At 35.9% G+C, this 17,095-nt stretch overlaps 1 protein-coding gene across 2 annotated transcripts in view; it reads left to right on the forward strand.

The window, feature by feature from the left end:
* The window catches only part of MTBP (MDM2 binding protein), an 84,028-nt gene that overhangs the window by 28,594 nt on the left and 38,339 nt on the right, over nucleotides 1-17,095 (forward strand). For both annotated transcript variants that reach the window (XM_060611229.2, XM_060611230.2), the window contains exons 12-13: nucleotides 12,713-12,886; nucleotides 14,292-14,399. In XM_060611229.2, the coding sequence (XP_060467212.1) occupies nucleotides 12,713-12,886; nucleotides 14,292-14,399 (282 nt within the window). The remainder of the gene's footprint in view (nucleotides 1-12,712; nucleotides 12,887-14,291; nucleotides 14,400-17,095) is intronic.

The raw sequence follows: 17,095 nt of genomic DNA on the forward strand, positions 1-17,095 counted from the left end.
CAAGGGTATGAATACTGAAAAGCCTCCAGTGTAAAAGCCTACCATGGCTAGGTACAGGTAATAGTTGTAGCCGTAGGAGGGATTGAACAAAACCACATAGACAGCATGACTAGAGAAGACAGCGTAGGCTAGGATCTTTAGAAATACCTGAAATTAAGGTAAAAGTAGAAGAAGAGTTGGGAAGAGATTTAGTAAATGGTAGTTGGAAGACCCTAGAGAGCTATAATCATTAATGTCAACATGAAAATACCATTTATTGCATGATACCAGTGTGGGAAATAAAGGGAGTCAAACTGGGCCCTTAACACTTGAGGAAATAGTTGCATGGCCCTTTTCTTCATGAAATTTATAGTCAAGTGATGAAGGCACTTTGAAAAATCATTATAAATCTGTTTAGTCAACAGTGTGAAGGTGAAGTGGAGGATATGTCCAGAGTGTATGACAACATAGTCGTAGGAATCAGAAAGACTTCCTGGAGGAAGAGACATTGTTAATATAGTTTGCTGCACTGTACTAGCACATAAAGAAGTGTAGATTTGACCCTTCTCAACTCCTCACAGAGAATAGATATGTATACGTGGTGATTTTTTCAGATGCTAAAACAAAATCAGAAATAGATTTTGCCTATTGGTGGCAGTAAAATCAATTTCACTTATTCATGAAATCGTAGGATGATATTTACCCATTTCGCAACATTGCATATGTTTAAAGGCTTATTAGTATGAGTTGAATATTAATATACCCTAACTAAACTTGAGTATATTCTGCGCAACCCATTATTTATTTTTTCTTTGTAACTTTTTCTAAGGTAATTTATTGATTTAGAATTTATTCTTAAGTGGGTTTTTCATGATTTTTATTGCAACTTTAAGGAAATACCTTATCATGTGACTTGATCTGATTTCTTTAAAGTTAATCATCTTTTGAAATTTAGAGATCAATATTGATAACTTCTGAATAATAAAACATATATCACATGGCAGTCTTCAAGGCCAGATTGTCGATTACTGATTAAGCTATATCAGTAAGTGCTGATTAAGCTGATACTCTGCAGTATTTTTTTTACCTTAGAAGTACAAACAGTCAAATTGAATAGTTGATTATTAAGTTCTATTCTACCCATAACCCTTTCTGTAGGAGAAATTATCTCATTGACAGAACTCCTTTTGTAATAAAAGAGGAGCCAAGTTTTGGCTAGTGGAAAGTTTTAATAGCTCTTACTTACGAAAACATCATATGCCATTCATATCCCAGTAGCCCCTCTCACTATTCCAAATAATATATCAACTAACAGATCAGCCTCTTAAGTCAATGTTCTGTTTCACCAGAACTTATTGCATTATGCCCAGCTGTTCTCTGCTGTTGCCAGGCATGTCCCCTGTCCTCTAAGCTAAACTTTATACTGTTTCCTTAAGTTATTCTCTGATTTTAATCCTTTATGACCTTTGTTATTCATTTATTCATTCATTCCTTTTTTGAAGATTGATAGAATATTATGTATCAGGCAGGGTGTAATCTGGAGATTGGTGATGAGCAAGACAGACTTGACTCCTAGTCTCCTAGAATTTAAACTGTAACAGAAAATAGATATTGAGAAGTTATTATAAGTCTTAATTATAACTACATTCAGTGGCAACCAACTATGAATAATCCACAAGAGATAGTACATGAAAACAGATGTGGAAAGGCTATTGGTTATCAGTTGTGGTAAAAACAATTTGGAGTGTGTGTGTTTAAGCACTTATATGTATTTGTTTATATAAATATAAATACAAGTTTTGCATTAACTAGCTTTTCAGCAGATATTCTATTGAGTGTCCACAATACAATAGGCACCATTACACATGCTGGACTGGCAGTAAAATAATTTAGAACAAAGTCCCTGTCCTCAGGGAGCTTATGACAGTGGAGGTAACAAGTTTAGATTTTACCCCAGATACCTATATGGCTAGGTCTCTCAGTTTTGAGGGTCCTTTAGTCCAGTCATTTTCTCATTCAGGACCTAATTTGCCATCCCACCTAAAATTGCACGTACACTCTTCACCTGACATTATATCCATTTCCCCAGCTTTATTTTTTCTCCTTAGTACTTATCACTATCTAATATAGTAAGTGTGTGTCTTTTTCTCTCACTCGAAGTGAGAGGAGACAAGATGGAATTTTTTACTTTTATTCATTGCTTTATTTTCAGTGTCTGGAAGAGTGCCTGATACTTATTAGGTACTCAAAAGTATCTTTTAAATAATACGTGAAATATATAATATATTTCCAGGTAGTAGTAACTTGTCTGGAAAAATAAAGAAGACTTTGAATGGATTCCATTCATGCAGTGAATCAAAATTTGTGCCCCAGTTTTTATCAGTTCCTTAGGCTTAACAAATCATCTCTGATGAAATAAAATACATACATATGTATTAGTTTGAACCATTTGGTATTGCTGTCTTTGTATATCAAAAAATTGTTAAGTATCAGGAGTTTCATATGGTTTGACCTAAAATAGGAAAACAATGTCCCATTTGAATTATGCTTAAATTAAGTGTAGCCAAAGAATGATTTTTAAAAGTGATTTTTAGTGAAATACCCAGAAAGTATTATGATACTAAGAAAAATGCAAAAGAACTATGTGAACAAATACAACTGAGCTAAACCCAGTTACTCTGAATGTTCTGTATTTAAAACTTATATTGAAAAGCCAGGTGTATAATGAAAAGTGCCTGGCTTACCATATGTTCGCAGAGAAGTTTTATGAAACTGTCAAAGAATTGGATGTTGATCATTGCCTAACTGTACATTACAAATGAATAAGCTAAAGTGTAGGAAAATCAAGAAACTTGTCTAATATCACAGAGTGAAATCAGAATTTTCACCAAAGTCTGAATATATCTACAGACCATCCATAAGTTTACAGTCTTGAGTTCTATTGTGGCCTCATTTTTTTAAATTGGAATTCTTTTGAAAGGTACTTTTAAAGGTACTCTTGAAAAGAGGTTATTGCTGACAGACAAATCTTCTAATAAAAATATTTTTGTAATTTTTTTAATGTTAATTCATTTTTTGAGAAAGAGCGCAAGCAGGGGAGGGGCAGAGAGAGAGAGAGGGAGACAGAATCCGAAGCAGGCTCTAGACTCTGAGTTGCCAGCACAGCGGGCTCAAACTCACAAACCGCAAGATCATGACCTTAGCCGAGGTCAGTTGCTTAACAGACTGAGCCACCCAGGCGCCCCTCTAATAGAAATATTTTTAAGGGACTAGATTAATAATGACTTATGAAATGTTTTTGAATTCATGAAGCATGTGCCTTCTTGATTCTCAAATCCATGTGATAAATATGTTTCAAAATAGTGAGCTGAAACTAATAAGGTTAAAATGACACCATGTAACTGATCTATAAGTAATTTCTGTCTTGAGAAAAGGTGAAGGATGCAGTTAAAGATTTTGAAAGAGACTTCAGTGGCGAAGACAAAGTAATCTTTCAATCAGCAACTAATTTATTATGTGCCTTTTGGGTTCAGGGCATTATTCTAGGTGGTAGGAATTCAGTAGTGAACACTATCAACCATCTTGACTAACTTTTATTGAATATACCATTCACTAGCCTACTTGTTCTCTTCAAGTGCATATGGAACATTCTTCAGGATAGACCATATATGGGTTAGGCCATTAAATGAGCCTAATAAACTTAAAAGGGTAGAAATAACACTCAGTATGTTCTTCAGTTACAGTAAAATTAAGTTAGAAGTCAACAGCACAGATGTGAGGAATACTTTAAATATTTGGAGATTAAATAACCCACAGGTTAAATAACTTTCTAAATAACCCACAGGTCAAAGAAGAAATCAAAGGGGAAATTAGAAAAGGTTTTTAACTATAAATAAAATCAAAACACATAAAATTTATGGAAAGCAGTTAAGGCAGTACTAAGAGGATTGTAAATGCTTATCTTATCATGGAAGAAATACCTAAAATCAGTAATCAAATTACAATCTCAAGAAGCTAGAAGACTAAATCCAAGTTAAGTAGAAGAAGAGAATTAGGAACTAGACCAAAAGTCAGTGAATAAAATACCGAGGACTCCCACCTAACAAAAGAAGTGCAAGACCTATACACGGAGAACTGTAAAACTTACTGAGAGTAATTAAAGACAATATAAGTAAATGGAGAGATACACCATGTTTGTAGATCGGAACACTCAGTACTATTAAGATGGCACTTACCTCCAAATTGACTCATAGATTTAATTCCATCTCTAACAAAATCCCAAGAGGACTTTTCATAGAAATTGACAAACTGATACTGAATTTATATGGGATTGTAAAGGCCCTAGAATGGCCAAAACAATTTTGAAAAGGCAAAACAACTTTTGAGAACTTACACTATCTGATTCACAACTTCACAACTATAAGGCCACAGTATTCAAGACAATGTAGTGTTAGATTAAGAACATACATGTATCGGTGAAACAAAATAGAGACAAGATGCCAATAGAAAAGATAGTCTCTTTAACACAGTGCTGGAAGAACTGGATATCCATATGTAAAATATGGATTATACAAAAATTATATAAAATTTAATACAAATTAATTCAAAATAGATTATATACTTAATTATATACCTAATGTAAGCACTAAAACTATAACACCTCTGTAAGAAAATATATTTACCAAAAAGATGATCTATAAAGGGGCGCCTGGGTGGCTCAGTTGGTTGAGCGTCCGACTTCAGCTCAGGTCATGATCTCACGGTCTGTGAGTTTGAGCCCCGCGTTGGGCTCTCTGCTGACAGCTCAGAGCCTGGATCCTGCTTCGGATTCTGTGTCTCCCTCTCTCTCTGCCCCTCCCCCACTCATGCTCTGTCTCTCTCTCTCTGTCAAAAATAAACATTAAAAAAAAAATTTTTAAGATCTATAAAAAGAAAACAAATCTATAAATTCACCAGATTTAAAAATGGCCACTTTTTGAGAACACTAGAAAAAAATTTTAAAGGCTACTAAGAGAAAACATTTCCAGTCATGTCTAACAATGGAGAAATATATATAAAAAAATCCTTACAACTCAATAGTAAGGAGACAACCCAATTAATAAGTAGGTAAGAGACTTCAATAGACATTTCATTAAAGATACATGAATAGCTAATAAACCACGCAAAAGATGCTCAACATCATTAGTCTTTTGGGAAATGCAAATTAAAACCACAATGTTTTAATATACTTACTAGAATGGCTGTTATTAAAATAGTGACTATCAGGGGTGCCTGGGTGGCTGTCAGTTGAGCGTCCAACTTCGGCTCAGGTCATGACCTCACAGCTCAGTTTGTGAGCCACTCTCCCCTACTCTCTCTCACTCCGGATATATAAATAAAAACTTAAAAAAGAAAAACAGTGACTATCAAATGTTGATGAGAATGTGAAGAAACTAAATCTCACACATTGGTGGTATTAGTATAAAACGGCATAGATACTCTGGAAAACAGTTGGGCAGTGAGACTTACACTTCACTGCAACCCAGTATTTCCATTCCTAGGTATTTATCCAGGAGAAATGAGAACATATGTCTACACAAACACTTGCAAGGAACTGTTAATAAAAGCCATATTTATAGCAGCTAAGAATTGGAAACTGTGCAAACATCCATCAGCCAGTGAATGGATAAACACAGTTTGTTTTGTCCATACAGTGGAATACTGCTCAACATATTGAGGCATGAGAAGTTTTGGGTGTACCTAAATATGGTATGTTTATAAAGCCAGATTTAAAAGACTATTCATTACATGATTTCATTTATATGGAATTTCTATAAAAAGCTAAAGGACTAGAAAGCAGATCAGTGGTTGCCTGAGGCCAGGAATAGGAGAGGAGATTGACTGCAGAGAGATAATGGAAGTTTTCTCAAACTGGATTCTAGTGATGGATGCATAATTGTATAATTCTTAAGTTAATCACATTTATACTCTGATATATGTATATAGATATGTGTAAATTATACCTCACATATACCTTTTTGTGACAGAGAGAAGGAAGGAAGGAAGGAAGGAAAGTCAAAAAAGGAAGAAAGCCAAATGGGGCCCTACCTGAGAACAATTAAATACAAATCTCTGGGGAAGAGACCAGGCCAGGACCCCAGTAGTTTGTAATAGCACCCAATGGCTCAGTCGGTTAGGTGTCCAACTTCGACTCAGTGCATAATCTCACCTCTTCTGGGTTCGAGCCCTGCGTCAGGGTCTGGGCTGATAGCGCAGAGCCTGGAGCCTGCTTCGGATTCTGTGTCTCCCTCTCTCTCTGCCCATCCCCCACTTGTTTTCTCTCTCTCTCTCTCTCTCTCTCTCTCTCTCTCCCTCCCTCTCAAAATAAATAAACATTAAAAAAAATTATTAAAGCACCCAAGTGTTTCAAGTGCATCCAGTATTAAGAACTTCTGCCCTAGATGTGTTCTTCTCAGCCCTAGGCTAGAGAACGACTGTTGCTAAAGAGAAAGTCCTTCAGATCCTCTGAGGCAAAAAAAAAAAAAAAAAAAAGTGTGTGGAGGGGAGAAACACTATTTTAGGCTTTAGAATTGTTTGAACAACGATATCTCTGTTGGAAAGTGTGTAGCCTTGCAAAATGCCTATTGAAGACTAGATTTTTATTTTATTGTTTAATTTTTAGTGTGACTATCATATAATGGGTATTTTATTTTTCTTATATATATACATATATACACATATATACATATATATACACACATATATACATATATATACACATATATGTGTGTGTGTGTGTATATGTATATATACATATGTGTATACATATACATGTGTGTATATACATATATATATATATATATATATACTTGTCATTAAGTTAGAAGATTTACTTAACCAGAATATCTTACTACCCTAATCATCCTGAGATATTTTTTATTATATCAAGTGGAATATTATTTCCTCTTTACATTCATATGATTTTGTATTTTATATTGTTAAACTGTTTTATTGTTTTATTTTTATTTATTTTTAATTTTTTTAATGTTTATTTATTTTTGAGAGAGAGAGAGACAGAGCATGAGTGGTGGAGGGGCAGACAGAGAGAGGGAGACACAGAATCAGAAGCAGGCTCCCAGCCGGCAGCAGAGCCTAATGCGGGGCTCAAACCCACAAACTGTGAGATCATGACCTGAGCTGAAGTTGGATGCTTAACCCACTGAGCCACTCAGGCGCCCCTGTTAAACTGTTTACAGGATTTTAAGAACCACTGAGAAACTTATTGATACAAAATATGACTTGATTTTTATTTTACTGGAATTTTGTTTGCTAAAGAAATCAATATATCTCTTCGTTAAAGTGTTTATGTTACCGGTAAACTTTGATACAATTAAAGGGCACTTGTAGTTTTGGCCTCTTTCATTTTCCCTGTATAATAGATCCAAAATGGATGTTTGTTTTGGTGGAGAGAGGGCATGCAAGCCAATCAATCTCTTCAGAGTTAATAGTGTAAAAATAACTGATGAAACAGAAATTTTCTGTTGTAATCATTTCCCCTTATTTCTTTAGGAAGAGCTATGGGAATTGAATAACAAAGCTAATTGTAAATCTGTTACTCTCTGTGGTCTTTACATAAAAGTTATTTAATAAGCCTTCAATTAACACCTACCAAATCTGGAACAACATTTTTTAAATGACTGCATAATCATGGTCAGGGGAGTTCTTTAAAATAAATATTTTTCTTTTGAGGAAAATAAGATTGTTGTAATTACAGGCCTCCATGATTAAAATGCTAATAAAGGTGATGGAATTTACAATCAATGTGGAAAGGATGTCATGGGTTGAAGAGATACACATAACTTGAATTGGCAAAGTGCTGAGTTGGTAAATGAATTAAAAGTCACTATAAAAAAAAAGTCACTATAACTCTTGGCAAATCTTAGTTTCAAATGCAACTGGTAACAAGTGTTTTATCTTTCTAATAACCTTTATTTAAATTTCTTTTCTAAAATTGATGTTTATGAACGGTATTAATGTCTGTGTTGCACACTAATTGCATAAATTTATTTTTGTACTTCCTGCATGTTTCGGAGGATAAGCTTTAAGCCACAGTATGTTTATCTGTGAAATGAACTGTTGTAATAAAATTACAGTAGTTTTGGAGCACATGGGTGGCTCAGTTGGTTAAGCATCCAATTACTGATTTCGTCTCAGGTCATGGTCTCATGAGTCGTGAGGTGGAGCCCCATGTCGGGCTCCGTGCTGACATCACAGAGCCTGCTTGGGAATCTCTCTTTCTCTCTCTCTGCCCCTCCCCTGCTCAAGCTCTCTCTCACTCTCTCACAAAACAAATAAAACCTAAAAAAAATTTTTTTAATTACACAAATTTCTTTTTCCTGTGTGTGTGTGTGTGTGTGTGTGTGTGTACACACATATCGCATAATATTTTTAAGGTTTATCTTTGTTGTACTTCATACCAATACTTCATTCCCTTTTATTGCTGAATACTACTCTGTCATTTGGATGCATCACTCATTATTTATTCACACATCAGTTGACGGACACTTTAGCTGTTGATTCTTTTGAGCTGTTGTAAATAATGCTGCCATGAATATTTGTGTACATGTTTTTGCGTGAACACATATGTTTAAAATTATTTTGGATATAAACCTGAGAGTGGAATTGCTGAGTTTGTGTTAATTATATGTTTAGCTTTTGAGGAGTTGCCTAACTTTTAAAGTAGCTGTACCATTTTATATTCCCACCAGCAGTCTATAAGAGTTCCATTTTCTCTGCATCCTTATCAATACCTGGTATTGTCTATATTTTTTGTTATATTCATCCAAGGGAGGTAAAGTGGTATCTCTTTGTGGTTTTGATTTACAGGACCTTGTTGGTTAATGGCGTTGAACATCTTTACGTGCTTATTGGCCATTTGTATATATCTTTGGAGGAATGTCTATGCAGATCCTTTACTCGGTTTTTAATTGAGTTAGTTGTCTTTTTATTATTGTAGTTGTGGAGCTATGTATATATTCTAGATACAAATCCCTTATAAGATATATGATTTACAAATACTTTCTTCTATTCTGCAGATTGACTTTTTTTTTATTAATTAGTAATATTTACTGAATAATTAGGATATGTCAATGATCTAAGCACTTTCCACATAGCATCTCGCATTTAATCGTCTTCACAGCAGCCTTGCCATATGGGTACTTCTTTTTTAAATTAATAATCTTTTATTTTTTTAGAGCAGTTTTCAATACTCCACAAAATTAAGCAGAAAGTACAGTTTCCATATAGCCCATGTCCTCACAAACATGTAACCTCCCTGTTTCCAATGTTCCACCCCAATTGTACATTTGTTACAAATGACAAGCCTGCATTGACATATCATTATTACCCCAGGTCCATAGTGGCTTGACTCTTCATTATCTTGATGATGTACTTTGAAGCACAAAAGTTCTTAATTTTGGTGAAATTCAACTTTTTATTTTTTTTTCTTTTGTTTTTTGTGCTTTGGGTCTCTTATTTAACAAACCATTGCCTAATCCAAGGTCGTAAAGATTGATGCCTTTTTTTATGGTAAGAGTTTTAAAATTTAGCTCTTAAATGTATATCTATGATCCATTTTGAGTTAATTTTTGTATAATTTTTTGTATATTAATTAATCCACTGAATGGTGGATAGGTAGGAGTTCAACTTTGTTCTTTTGCATATTGGATGTTCATGTGTTCCAAGAGCATTTGTTGAAAAGACTGTTCCTTCTCCTTCAACTTGTTTTGGCACCTTTGTTGAAAATCATTTGACTGTATGGGCGCCTGCCTGGGTGGCTCAGTTGGTTAAACGTCCAGCTTTGGCTCAGGTTAGGATCTCAGTTAGTGGGTTCCAGCCCTGCATCTGGCTCTGCACTGACATTGTGGAGCCTGCTCGGGACTCTCCCTCTCTCTGCCCCTCCCCCTCTCGCACTTTCTCTCTCTCTCAAAAATAAATAAATAAAAATCATTTGACTGTAAATGTGAGAGTATATTTCTGGCCTCTGAATTCTGTTAATCTTTATGTCTGTTCTTATACCAGTGCCTCAGTGTCTTCTGTACTGTAGCTTTGTAGTAAGTTTTCAAACAGGGAAGTATGATTCCTCTAAGTTTCTTCACCCCTACCACACACTCACATTCTTCTCACTTCCCTATCCTCCCAGTAATTGTAAATTAATATTCGTAGTTTTAATTATTATGAGTATGTAATCACTCTTCACAGTTGAGCCATGTAATATATCTTATTTTCCTGTCCTGTGCATTATTCTGTTTTACCTAGAGTCAATGATTCTTTTTTTCTATCCAGTCACAAAGCCTTCCTCCAGTGGTAAAACTGAGTTCAGTACCTTTGAGCACATTAAGTATCCCATCAATCATGTATATGTAAGAAATCTCTTCCAGATCTATATAACCTGCCTAATCCAGATTGGTTGGTTTTACTCTCTAGATTTGTTCCATAGCTTTGGGTTTAAAAGACTATTTTTTCATCATCATAGAAATTTCTTTTGCCCTTTCTTTTTTGGTGCCTGGATCCTTTAATCTTCCTGTTTCTTTCTTTTCTCCCCCATTTTGGTGGAGTATATTTTCTAAAATCTTCCTGAAATTTTGAAGGTATTGCTCCATTATGTTCCAGCTTTTAGTGCTGTTGTTTAGAATTCTAGTGCTGTTCTCATTCTTGATTTTTTTTTTTTAATAGGAAGCCCATATTTTCACTGGAATTTTGTAGAACCTACTTGTTCTTAGTCTTCTGAATTTTCATGATGATGGACTTTAGTGGGTCTGTTTTTGTTCTTTTTTGGGCTCTCAGCATGCCTGGAAGCTTGTCTTTTTACTGGGGAAAATGTTCTTAAAATTATTTTGTTGATAATTTCCTTTCCTCTGTTTTTTTTTTTTTTTTTTTTTTTCTCACTTCTGTTACTCTTGTTTAGATGTTATTCCTGGTTTGTGTGTCTGTCTCTTTTTCTCTTCCTCTACTATTTTCCATTTCTTTGTCTTTTTACTCTACATTCTGTAGATTCACTGAACTTTTTCTTCTAAACTTTTAGGTGAAATATAGGTCTGTGCTTTCTTATTTTTCATTTCCACGAGCTCTATATTATTTAATGTTCTTACAATTTTCTGTTCTTATTTAATGGATACAGTATCTATTCTGAGGATTCTAGTGACCTGATTGGATGTTTGGTTTAGGGGTGTGTGTGTGTGTGTGTGTGTGTGTGTGTGTGTGTGATTTCTTTTTACTGCATATTCTTTGTTTCCTGCAAGTCACTTGTTTTCTGTTTATTTTGGCATCTGGTTTTCATACTAACAACTTTCCTTGAGGTCCTATGATGTTTGGCTGCCTGCTCACATTTAAGAGATAGTACCAAAAAACTTATGGGAAAATTTGGATGCATGGCTGTAGCTTGTTGACTGTGATCTTCATTTTAGGGTGATCTCAACGGGGAACCTAGCTGACACCAACATTGGCATTCTTTAGTCTTTCCTCTAGGACTGACCGTATTTCCAAAAGAAAGCTCAATTCTGTTATCTAGCTTCCAAAATTCTAGAAGTCAGGTAGATAGAAAAGGGTAAAAGGTCTCAATATTCAGTATACAAGTACTTACTTAATGCACTGATAATTAACTCTAACCATACTCTCTGTCCAGTAGCTCTCAGGCCAGAGGCAGCTTGTGTTACTTTCTCCAGGGAGTAAACCACTAGACTTCTGGGCTGGGGACAGGACAATCATGTGCCTCAATAGAATACAGAGTGGTCAGGATGCCAAACTGCTTCTCACAGACTTCGACCTGTTTTCCTGTTTCACCTTCACGTTGCTTCCAGTGCCATCTGGGACCATCATCCCAGAGTCTTGTCAGGGTTTGTGGTATAAATTATGTTGCTTCTAAGCTTTCTCCACTGTTTATCTTTTCTCAGCTTCCTCAGTAGTCTGTTACCAATTATTCATCTGCTTCCTACTTTTAAAATCAGTTGTTGTTGTCTCTTCTATCAGATATTAGTCCTTGTAGATTTGTGCTATTTAAAAAAATCTCTTTATTCTCATTTTGTGGAATTTCAGGAGACGGTGAAAATAAATGCTTATTTCTAATTCACCGTCTTCAACAAAAAGGGACTCTACTTCTATTTTTAATCTCAAAGGCTTCGCAGTTTTTCTTTGACCTTCGCTATAACCCTCACTTGATTTGTTTTTAAAATACACAAGAAGCTGTCTTAACTGACCTTCACATAACTGGCGGGCCAGATTAATGAATGCTCTCCATTCCCTCTGTAAAATACATTATCGATGCCCACTGCAAGGACCAAAAAGCTACCCTGAAGTGTATCTGTGCACTTCTGCTCCCACCACCTGAATTGTGTGTGCTCGCAGGGGTCAGTTTATTCCATTTTAAAGAAATAGAAGCTGGAAATAGTAGTTGATACATTATAGTGGGGTCATAGAAGAAACACACCATGGAACTCTAGTAGGCCATATCAAAAGCTAATGAATGAGTACAGAGTTTAATTTAAAGTACAGTGTTTATACTTTGCATCCTTTTTGTTACGATTCTCTGCTTTCATTTTTCTGAGTTAAATGGACAAGTGCTACCCGAAATGTATTGCATAACGGCTTGTTTTCAAATAACATAGAAAGTCATTATACCCTATGGGTCAAATGTATGCTTCTGTGGTGTTGCATGCTGAATTTTCACATACTTCACAAGATAGTTGTTTTTGCTTAGTTCCAGATGTTGAAGTGAAAGGTGAGTGCTCCAGCTATTACCTCCTGTTACAAGGTGCTGGCAAGAGAAAATGTAAAGCCACCTTGATTCACTCAGCCAACCAGATCAATGGCTCATTTGCACTCCGTTTCATTCATGGAAAGATGAAAGCAAAGACAGAAGAAGCCAAACTGAGTAAGTGTTGATTTCAGGTGGAAAACGTTTTATATTTGTTTGTATATGTAGTTAAACCTTATGTGGTTTTTAGGGGGCGCCTGCGTGGCTCAGTTGGTTAAGCGTCCGACTTCGGCTCAGGTCACGATCTCACGGTCCGTGAGTTCGAGCCCCGCGCCGGGCTCTGGGCTGATGGCTTGGAGCCTGGAGCCTGCTTTAGGTTCTGTATCTCCCTCTCTCTCTGCCCCTCCCCCCTTTCATGCTCTGTCTCTCTCTGTCTCAAAAATAAATAAACGTTAAAAAAAATTTTTTTTTTAAAACAAAAAAAAACCTTATGTGGTTTTTAATGAACTTATTTTCCCCAAACTCCATTTCGCTCTCAATTTACCTTTTATTTCAAACATACAATAGCATATTTGAACAATTTAGAGTCTGTACTCTAAATTAAGCCCCTTTTCATTCTACCTAGTAAAATTTAGTAGGTCAGACTTAAGTGCTAAATAGGAAATTTTCAGTGTTTTCCACTTTACACACATATTATTTTTCTACAATTTATATTTCATTTTTACTTCCTCTCAAGAGTCTTAGTCTGTTTTATTGCCCATCTTTTTTTTTTTCTTTTCATTTTCTACATTTTGATTCTCCATCCCTGTATGACAAACCACTCCAAATTTAGCTTCAAAATGCCTATTTATTATTATGTTTTGTAGTCCTGTGGGTTGACTGGGCACAGCCGACGGTTCTATTTTGAAGTCCCACTTAGAGCTGAGACTCCATCCACTTGAAGACTTTGTGCAGCTTGTTGTATAAGACAGCTTCTTCAGCCACATGTTTGGCTCCTGGATTAGGATGACGGAGCAGATGAGATGGGTTAGGATGATGTTCTCTTCACAGGCCCTTTTCTCATAGCCAGTGAGCTTCCTCACAACACTTTAGTCTCAGGGTAGTCTGATTTCCTACATGGTTGCCAACTTTTCTTAGAGCAGTTGTTCTAAGAAGCCTCAGGGTTTTTTGACCTAGCCTAGAAGTCATTCACTGTCCCTTTTACCATAGTACCTTACTGATTTCATAGGGTTAGCCTGGATTCACTGTGGAAAGACTACACAGCAGGTAAACAGGAGTAGTTTGTTGGGAGCATCTTTAGAGACTGGCTGGCTTGAGTAGCTGACCTGTAAAAGAAAATGTGATGGAAGAAATTCTATTCTGCTACCTAAATTCCCTCAGTTTAAGAGGTTGGTTAGAGTTTAAAATGTAAAATAATTTAGTATGCTTAATTTCTGCATCTTAATTATTATTTATTTTGAAATAAGCAAGACAGATGAGTAATTGACTTGTTTTTTAAAATTATGTAATAACACTTTCCTGGGAACTCAATATTATTGTCATAGAACATCTTTAATACTGACTTTTTTTTTTTATTTCTCAGGCTTTCCTTTTGACTTGTTGTCACTTCCACATTTTTCTGGGGAGCAACTTATACAGAGAGAGAAACAGTTAACTAATGTCCAGGCTTTGGCTTTGAAAGAATGTCTGAGTAAGTAATGGTTTGTACATTTCATTAAATGTTTACTTGTTAGAAATAATGCATTGTTATTGTTGTACTTTTTTTTAATTTCATTTTTAAAGTTTATTTAATTTATTTATCTTGAGAGAGTTAGAGACAGCACGACTGCGGAAGGGAGGGAGAGAGAGAATCCCAAGCATCTCTGCACTGTCAGCACACAGCCTGATGCGGGGCTTGCACCCATGAAGCCGTGAGATCATGACTTCAGCCAAAACCAAGAGTCGGACACTTAACCGACTGGGCCACCCAGGCACCCTTCACACTTTTTCTCACATTCTTTGCCTTTTAGGTATAATGCTCATTTGTAGAACTAGTCTTGGTAGGGTAATGCAGAGTAGAAATGGTCTGCAACTTTTTTCCCACCAGACTTAGAATCTTTGTGTTTTATTCGTACATCTCTGTTAACATTCATAAAAACATTTCTTTAGGAAAATTTGGTATCTCATTCCCTTTAGCTATATATTGGAAAAGATACCTAACTTTTATCCTGATTGCTATAGACCTTCATTTTTATTTTACATCCAAGTTAGTTAGCATATAGTGCAATACTGATTTCAGGAATAGAATCTGGTGATTCTTCCCCTACATATAACACCCAGTGCCCATCCCAACAAGTGTCTTCCCTCATGCCCCTTGCCCATTTAGCCCATCCCCACACCCACAACCCCTCCAGCAACCCTCTGTTCTCTATATTTAAGAGTCTGTTATGTTTTGTCCCCCTCCCTGTTTTTATATTATTTTTGCTTCCCTTCCCTTATATTCATCTGCATGGTATCTTAAGTACCACATATAAGTGAAGTTATATGATATTTGTCTTTCTCTGACTACTTTCACTGAGCATAATAGCCTCTAGTTCCATCCACATAGTTGCAAATGGCAAGATTTCATTCTTTTTGATTGCCGAGTAATACTGTATGTATAGACACACACACACACACACACACACACACACACACACACACACACTACATCTTTATCCATTCAGCTATCGATGGACATTTGGGCTTTTTCCGTAATTTGGTTATTGTCAATAGCACTGCTGTAAACATTGGGGTGCATGTATCCCTTCAAAACAGCATACCTGTATCCTTTGGATAAATACCCAATAATGTAACTGCTGGGTCATAGGATAGTTTTAGTTTTAATTTTTTGAGGAACCTCCATACTGTTTTCCAGAGTGGCTGCACCAGTTTGCGTTCCCTCCAGCAACGCAAAAGAGATCCTCTTTCTCTGCATCCTCGCCAACGTCTGTTGTTGCCTGAGTTGTTAATGTTAGCCATTCTGACAGGTGTGAGGTGGTATCATTGTGGTTTTGATTTGTATTTCCCTGATGATGAGTGATGTTGAGCATTTTTTCATGTATCTATTAGCCATCTTGATGTCTTCTTTTGAAAAGTGTCTCTTCATGTCTTTTGCCCATTTCTTCACTGGCTTATTTGTTTTTTGGGTGTTGATTTTGATAAGTTCTTTATAGATTTTGGATACCTACCCTTTATCTGATATGTCATTTGCAGATATCTTCTCCTGTTCCTTCAGTTGCCTTATAGTTTTGCTAATTGTTTCCTTCACTGTGCAGAAACTTTCTATCTTAATTAGGTCCCAGTAGTTTGTTTTTGCTTTTCTTTTCCTTGCCTCCAGAGACATGTTGAGTAAGAACTTGCTGTGGCCGAGGTCAAAGAGGTTTTTGCCTGCTTTCTCCTCCAGGATTTTGATGGCTTTCTGTCTTACATTTAGGTTTTTCATCCATTTTGAGTTTATTTTTGTGTATGGTGTAAGGAAGTGGTCCAGGTTCATTCTTCTGCATGTCGCTATCCAGTTTTCCCAACATCATTTGCTGAAAAGACTGTCTTTATTACACTGGATATTCTTTCCTACTTTGTCAAAGATTAGTTGGCCATACGTTTGTGGGTCCATTTCTGGATTCTCTATTCTGTTTCATTGATCTAAGTATCTATTTTTGTGCCAGTACCATACTGTCTTGATGATTACAGCTTTGTAATACATCTTGAAGTCCGAGATTGCCTCCAGCTTTGCTTTTCTTTTGCAGTATTGCTTTGGCTATTTAGGGTCTTTTCTGGTTCCATACAAATTTTAGGATTGTTTGTTCTAGCCTTATGAAGAATGCCGGTATTATTTTGATAGGGATTCCATTCAATATGTAGACTGCTTTGGGTACTATCGACATTTTAACAATATTTGTTCTTCTAGTCTGTGAGCATGAAGTATTTTTCCATTTTTTTGTGTGTCTTCTTCAATTTCTTTCTTAAGCTTTCTATCGTTTTCAGTGTATAGATTCTTCTCCTCTTTGGTTAGGTTTATTCCTAGGTATTTTTATGGTTTGGTGCAATTGTAAATGGGATCCATTCCTTGATTTCTCTTTCTGTTGTTTCACTATCGGTGTATAGAAATGCAACTGATTTCTGTGCATTGATTTTATATCCTGCAACTTTGCTGAATTCATGGATCAGTTCTAGCAGTTTTTTGGTGGAATCTTTTGGGTTTTACATATAGAGTATCGTGTCATCTGTGAAGAGTAAAAGTTTGACCTCCTCCTGGCCAATTTGGATGTCTTTTATTCCTTTATGTTGTCTGGTTGCAGAGGCTAGGACTTCCAATACTATGTTGAATATTGGTGGCGAGAGTGGACATCTGTGTCATGTTCTTGA

Source organism: Panthera onca, chromosome F2 (genome assembly GCF_046562875.1).
Source record: "Panthera onca isolate mPanOnc1 chromosome F2, mPanOnc1 haplotype 2, whole genome shotgun sequence".
NCBI classification, from domain to species: Eukaryota; Metazoa; Chordata; class Mammalia; order Carnivora; family Felidae; genus Panthera; species Panthera onca.